General features: G+C 31.6%; 1 protein-coding gene across 4 annotated transcripts; it reads right to left on the bottom strand.

Moving 5' to 3' along the window:
• Positions 1-614: 614 nt before the first annotated feature.
• LOC111876646 (agamous-like MADS-box protein MADS2) lies at positions 615-5,840 on the bottom strand. Of its 4 annotated transcripts, none has more exons than XM_023873196.2 (9): positions 5,632-5,840; positions 5,144-5,405; positions 1,989-2,067; positions 1,812-1,876; positions 1,593-1,692; positions 1,439-1,480; positions 1,307-1,348; positions 1,002-1,165; positions 615-914 (listed from the first exon to the last, which is right to left on the bottom strand). In XM_023873196.2, the coding sequence occupies exons 2-9, from the start codon at positions 5,326-5,328 to the stop codon at positions 827-829; spliced, it is 765 nt and encodes a 254-aa protein (XP_023728964.1). In that variant the 5' UTR covers positions 5,329-5,405; positions 5,632-5,840; the 3' UTR covers positions 615-826. The 4 variants fall into 4 exon arrangements, with proteins under 4 accessions (XP_023728964.1, XP_023728963.1, XP_052624496.1 ...); XM_023873195.3 differs by lacking the exon at positions 5,632-5,840 and adding an exon at positions 5,491-5,606; XM_052768536.1 differs by lacking the exon at positions 5,632-5,840 and adding an exon at positions 5,536-5,606.
• Between the last annotated feature and the right edge of the window lie 1,306 nt (positions 5,841-7,146).

Genomic DNA, 7,146 nt, shown 5'->3' with positions numbered 1-7,146 from the left:
AAAACAAAAGGGACCATTTATGAAGATTTTCTATTTATAATGATCTCTTCCTTTAATGAAACCATAGGGACCATTTATGTCATTTAATGTTATTTTTTTTTCAACTAAAGTTGTAGATTTTATTAAACATTACTTTTTATGAGCTAACATCTAGTTTTGCAATCATTAACTAGTTTTCTAACCATCAAATAACAACTAATTAAATTTTCAATTAATCCGCCAAATAAAAGATATGCTATGTTGTATTATTGTATGCTGCGTCATTAATTCTCCATGGTGACTTTTGGGTTTGGTTAGCTTTATAATTGGGTTGATCAATTTATGATTCAGTAAACTTCAAAAGGCCCATATTATAAGTTTGAACCCTAGTTTCTTTCCATTCCATGCTTATGCTTACACTTACACAAACCTTTTCTTTTAAGCAAATATCGAAGAGGTACAATTTCAGTAATTCAGTCGGCAACAATATCAAATCAAACTGCCCTTAAGTCGATTATGATGTCTCTGCCCGGAAGCATATTACGTCTCCCATGGAGTTCTTGACATTTTATTCTTTTTCCAAACTTGTCAAAACAGACCAAAATACATCGACTTTATAAATCTACAAGTCAAACTGGAACAAAAACTATCATCATCCACCATATATACTGTTGAGATAGTAATCAACAAGTAGGTTGTTCTTGTGTAATTTATAATGCAAGATTCTTACAAACCTTTCGTATAAGTCCCGAAATTCAGACAAAAAAGATTATTCAAATTAATAATATATATTATAGATTTATATCACCAAAAACGATAAAGGTTGACCATATCATGATCAATTAGGTCAAAGCATCCATCCAGGGACTAATGCATTCAGATTCTGCCCATTTGTCGAATCTGTTAAATGGCTTGGACCAACTTCGTTATATAACCTGTTAATTTCAATTTCAATTTCAATATTTAGTTTTGATCATTCTTATTTGTGGGTGTATACGTAATTAAAAATAAAGATTAATTACCCAATTTGCAAATTGGAGTTACAATCTAACGGCTGGAAGAAATCCTGCGATTGAGGATGCTGATCATGTTGTTGTTGTTGTTCATATGAACAACAGTTTTGATGATGATCACCTGCCGCCCATGATGGTCCTGCTTGATTTTCTGCATACACTTCTTCCAGCTGCTAAAACAACAGCTTTTCAATTCGTTAATCTTTTACACTAAAAAAACCATCTTTATATATGATTATTTACAGTAATATTTATGTGTTGCATGCTGGTAAATTCTTATCAAACATACATTATGGATGATATTAATTAATTACCTTATTCTGCAAAGCTTTATTAGCTTCAATCCACATCCTTTCCTATAAATAGTTTCATGGACTCACTAGCTTGTAATAAAGTTGTCATGGACGAGTATATGAAGTCAAAAAGAGCGTGTGAATTTTTTTTACCTTCACTTGAAGTTCGGAAAGCCGATCAAGCATTGATTGTGTCTGTAATTTTTTTTTTAACCAAAACGAATAGAGTCAATTTTTTTGGGGAAATCATTGGTTAGACACGAATCTGTGAGTGTCAGTGAACAGTAAAAATGGAGATTTTTTTTACCCTTATGGACCGGATTTGTCTCAAAGTAGAGTCCAGTTGTCGTTCTAGTTGTTCAAGCTCCTTGAGACTAAGGGGCCCCAGGTCCTCCCCAAAAACTTGCCTGTCATTATCATACAGATACGAATCTTGTATGCTTCATTAATACCATATATATATAGATATATACACTTTTATATATGTATATGTAATTAAGCACTAGTAAAAATTTAAGAAACTTGCCTTTGGTACTGTTGTAGGGAATCGTATTTGGCCTTTAGTTTCATGTACTCCTTGTAGCTGTTTTGCTAAAGAAAAAAAAAAAGATTGAAAAGTAATTTTTAAAATATATGTGTTAAGTGATGTTTGGAATTTGAGAAGAAATTAAGAAAATTAGTAAAAAAGCTACAAAGTACGTACCTCAGCATTGTTGGCTGATCTGTCGATTTCCATTGAACCATAAGTGCATTTCTGGTACCTTTCAAGCATCTTGAGCATGCTGAAATAAATTTTCTCAAGTTCAATTAAGGTTTTTTTTTTTAATAACAAAGTGAGTTGATCGATTAAGTAGGAAAAAGAAAGGATTTTGTGTTAGTAATTTGCCATAATTATCAAGGGTCGAGTGCTTATGCAACTGGTAATCAGAAAACATAAGACATAAAAGAACCGATTCATTTCAGGAAATCTTGATTGATAAATTGCAATTAAGGTCAAAGTGTTTAAGCTAAAAAGTTTTGAGCAATAAACGATCTTGAAGTGACATATACTATACTATACACACAGATGCCTTCACATATACACACAAATTGAAATACCAAATGATTCAAATATAAAAGTTTAAACACTATATTACATGATGTTGTTTGGTAATATTACTGTTATATATGAACGTCAATTATCGATCACACTTTTTTCCTTCCAATATGATCATTAGAAATTCTCATTGATAAATGGTATTTGTTGTGCTAAATCTTGTGTTTCTCCATCCAACTTATACATTGTTTCTTGGAAAACCCTAATTACGAGTAATTGGGATTGTTTATTTAAAGTGTTTATTAGTTTAATGAGGTTTGGTGTGATAATAAACACTTTTGAGTGTTTGAATTGTCTATTATACTGTATATATGCTTATTGCAGATTTTGTTACTTGGTAATAAACATTTTTTTAAAATGTAGTGCATTCTAATTCTAACTTATTTCAAAGTGCTTATTAAAATGCAAAGCAAATTACATTCCTATAACAGCATGGAAATATTAATAAAGATTGTTGTATGGAAAATACTTCCAGAAAATCCATAATTTTGAAATGATGACTTATATATTGCTGCAGTAGGTAGTAAGCTATACTAAGAGTTGTATGAAGAACAAATTATTGATGCCATGTGGTCCAATTGCATTTGAAGCAATTCCAATTATATACCTAGAAATACATGTCTGGACAAAACTTTTATTATATCATCATTTATTTCTTCAATTATGTGTACAAAAAACATGAACTTGTTGAACTACAATGACTCAACAGACACCCTTAAAACTTAAATTTTGGAAATAACAAAAGGCTTTACTGATCTACTTAATGCTATTGATATAAGTTTTTGTAAAAAGATTTTTTTTTTATTATTTTCAATTTATTAGTATTTTTTTTGGAACCTGCAAGAATTATATAAAAACAACAAAAACCACAAAAAGGACTAGGCAGTGGAGACAACAAGGTTTTGTTACAACATTACAAGCAAGAGAAGGGGTTACAAAGCCAATTAGCCCAATTACAAATATCCTTTTTACCCCTGTGTTTAAACCATGAATTTATTAGCATTTGATTTGTATATTTTAAATAATACAAACTATTGTTAAAGTCATTAAAGATTTTTTTTGTTCGGTTTGAAAACCAAGAAAACCAAATTTTAAGGTTAAAAATAAAATCCATAAGACTAAATTTTCCAAACATAAAATCCCAAATTTCAAATACAAAAATCTAGAGTATTTTCAAACATCAAATATGAGATTCCAAACGAAACATAACAGAAGACATGGTCAATGTGTTAAAGAAATGAACTTTTTGATTTGGAATTGAGAAATCAAAGTGTATGTGAAATTTAAAATAATAAAATATTTTTTTCATTTTTCTATTTTATTTTTAAAGTATAAACAAATATAATATTTAATTCATAAAATAATCAATTAAGTCAATTCGGTATAATTGGTTTGGTTTAATCCGAACTCAACCAGACCATATAATCAAATTCATTTAGTCTGAATCCAAACTGAAATCGAATTTAAAATTTAATTTGTTTCTAGTTTGATTTGGTTTTCGTTTTTTTTTTCCAAACCAAATAATAAACACCCTCCTTTAGTGGTATCTAATAATAAAAAGTTCTATAATTAGCCATTAACATAATTTAATTAGAGATCTTATATATACTTTTGGTATAAACATAATCGAGTATTAGTACCAATAGATAACCATTCATCTTTCTAGGTATTTGTTACCATATATACGCACATACATATATGTATGTAGAGCCTAGAGAAACCCTATATATCAACCAGCGAGTAAAGACACTTTAAATTTGCAATTTCAAGAAACTGTATATATATTCTTTTCCACGGAATATAATCTATTAACACGCATGCATCAAAACATGGTTATTAGATACTATACATTAGATATCCACATGAGATAAAAAAGCCTCCCAAACTGCACTTATCATTCATGTTTGCTCAACATTTAACAAATTCTTAATATCATACTTACATTCTTCATCCCTTCAAACAGACAAGACTATTAAAGACTCTGACCTTTTAAAGAAAAATTACCAAACATATTGACCAAGGGTTTAGGTGCCAAGAAACTGGAAGATCGACACACAGTGCACTAATTAACCTCTTTTGAACATATCTTACCTTAAGAAACTAGGGTAGATGACAATTATTTTAAGGATGCAAGAAAGTCGCCATCATGTTTATTGTATCTGCTAATCAAGATATGAACCAAGTAAAACTTGCAGAGGAAACAAAATTATTTACTCTAATTCAACCGAAAGACAGGTAGATCACAAGGGTTTACTCAAGAAATTCGTTTTTTTTATTAATTAAATCATTCTTTTCAAAACCCAAGAAGGATTTGGCTACTGTTTAGCAAGAAGCATGCAGAAAAGATTAATAGAACACAGTAGCTGCTAGATCAATTCAATTTAAAGTAATCAACACAAGGAATTGTACACAAAAGAAACTTAGTTCTTCTTGGATCCTCTTTTTCCGCTCATCTGTGTTGTGATTCTTTTAACTGATGAGTCTGACATGAGAAGATTTGGATAACAAACTGACAGATCGAAAGCCTAGATCTAACCTACATGCAAAACCTTCAAGACAACTTCTTTTAATATGCAGAACTCTAAACTTTTAGCTCTACAGAAACAGCTAAACTTATCACGATACCAACAAACAAAAGAGAAACCATATTCTCAAATTCTCAAAACAAAAAGAAAAACACCAACAAAGAGAGAGATAGATGGAGAGATATATATAGAGAGAGAGAGAGAGAGAAAGGGAGATCTAGAGAGAGAAAGGAGTACTTGGAGGTGCTGCAGAACTCATAGAGCTTGCCGCGGTTAGAGAAGATGATGAGAGCAACTTCAGCATCGCAAAGAACAGAGAGCTCATAAGCTTTCTTCAGAAGTCCATTTCTTCTTTTAGCAAAAGTCACCTGCCTGTTGATCTTGTTCTCTATTCGCTTCAACTCTACTCTTCCCCTACCCATAATTTTATATCTTTCCCCAAAAACGTTTCTTTATTTAATGGCTTTTCTTGATTCCTTCTTTATATCTGAACCAAAATCTTAATACGAAGATGAAAAAGTTACAGGAAGATTAGAAAAAGAAAAACAATATTTAGAAATTCTTTCAATTATGAGTGATCATACTGCAATTTCTATAAAGGAAAGATGAAAAGGTAACAAAAAGAATACACAGGCGGAGATGTTTTCCTTGGATTTTCTCTTTTCTAGGGTTCAAGATTTTGTTTGTACAGCAAGATATGAAATTTGGGGCTGGTGTTTACTAACCTTCAAAAGCTTCATGCTTTTAACCTATTTGAGAAGCGCAAGCAAGCATCAAGAAATGAGTGTATACCCACTTGCAAATAAACGCGTGATGATTACTCTCGCGGAATTCGACATGTAGTGAGAGCATAGATTTCTGTCACTTGTCAACAACTTTCAATGCGTATAACACGTGTCGAGTTGCAAGAGGTTAATTTAATATAAGAACCATGTTTAACTTTCAGTCTTTGTCTTTGTCCGTACACGATCTTTAATTTAAGTTTTACATCAAAGTTTTATTCAGGGACACTCACAAAAATGAACAAAGAAATATTTTTATAACTCTTTCTACTTTTATTTTCTTGAGATTTATTTAGATATTTTTGAACAAATGTTTAGGAACGTGGATAATGCATCTCAAAATATATGTTTTGCAACCCAACCTCTTGAGTAGATTCTTATGAGAAAATTGAGATGTTTTGAATTTTCTTGATTCTTTCGGGCTCAAGATGAATCTAGATAAGAGCAAAATATTTGGTTGTGCAATTCAATCTATTGAGTTGGAGTCTTTTCCATTAACTTACCTAGACCTCCTTATCAGAATTCATATGAGTAGAGTGATCCATTATGACTCGATAATTGAAAATTTTCACTCCAAGCTATCCAGATGGAAAGCTTCTACATTTTCCTTCGGTGGGCGACTGACTCTTTGCAAATCAGTAATAGGTAGCCTTGGATCATATTATTTCTACCTTTACAAAGCGCCAGATTAGGTAATAAATCTTTTAGAGAAACTAAGATTGGGATTCTTTTAGGGGGGAAACTCAAACAAGAAGAAGATGACTTGGATAGTCTAGGACACGATTCTTGCACCCAATGAGCTCGCAGGATTAGACATTGGCAGTTTAAAAGTGCAATACTTTGCACTTCTCGGTAAATGTTGATGGAAATTTAGAGATTCAAAATATAACATTTGGAAGGAGGTCACAAAATCCATTCATGGCTTGGATGGTTGCCTAAATAACCCAACTAGAGCTAAAAGATGTGGTGGCTGATGGGGCTCAATAGCAAAACTTCCATTGGTGTTGGCTAAAAACAAAATCCATTTCAATGAATTCTTTCAAAGCACGACTTATACAAATAGGGTACCTTCATGGTCTTAGAGCTTAAATAGCTTAAAATTTTATTGTCTCCTCATACAAGAAGTACTGCGATCTATCATCCCTTCCTCAATCTAGATTTCATTTGTTTTGGAATAACCTTGTACCTCGTAAAGTGAATATACTCGTCTGGAGAGTTAATCATAGTAAGCTGCCTACATTGGCAACCTTGTCCAAGATCAGTATTAGAACATCTACAAATTGAAAAGTGTGTAATGCAGGCCTGGAAGATGAGCATCACTTATTTTTTTCTTATCCATTAACTAAAGAGGTGTGGAAAGAGCTGCAAAACTAATGGCACTATCTCAATCCAAACCCCTCATCAACCAAGGAGTTACTTAATTGCAACCAAAGTTTCACAGACCCATTATATTTGTCT

This window comes from Lactuca sativa, chromosome 2 (assembly GCF_002870075.4).
Source record: "Lactuca sativa cultivar Salinas chromosome 2, Lsat_Salinas_v11, whole genome shotgun sequence".
NCBI classification, from domain to species: domain Eukaryota; kingdom Viridiplantae; phylum Streptophyta; class Magnoliopsida; order Asterales; family Asteraceae; genus Lactuca; species Lactuca sativa.
This window is presented reverse-complemented; position numbering and strand designations above follow the sequence as displayed.

Excerpts from the sequence above, each read along its gene's own strand:
- LOC111876646 (XM_023873196.2), bottom strand. The coding sequence starts at position 5,328 with ATGGGTAGGGGAAGAGTAGAGTTGAAGCGAATAGAGAACAAGATCAAC. Across the intron at positions 2,068-5,143 it reads GAGTTCTGCAGCACCTCCAA|CATGCTCAAGATGCTTGAAA; the intron begins GTACTCCTTTCT and ends AATTTATTTCAG. Across the intron at positions 915-1,001 it reads AACTCCAATTTGCAAATTGG|GTTATATAACGAAGTTGGTC; the intron begins GTAATTAATCTT and ends TGAAATTAACAG.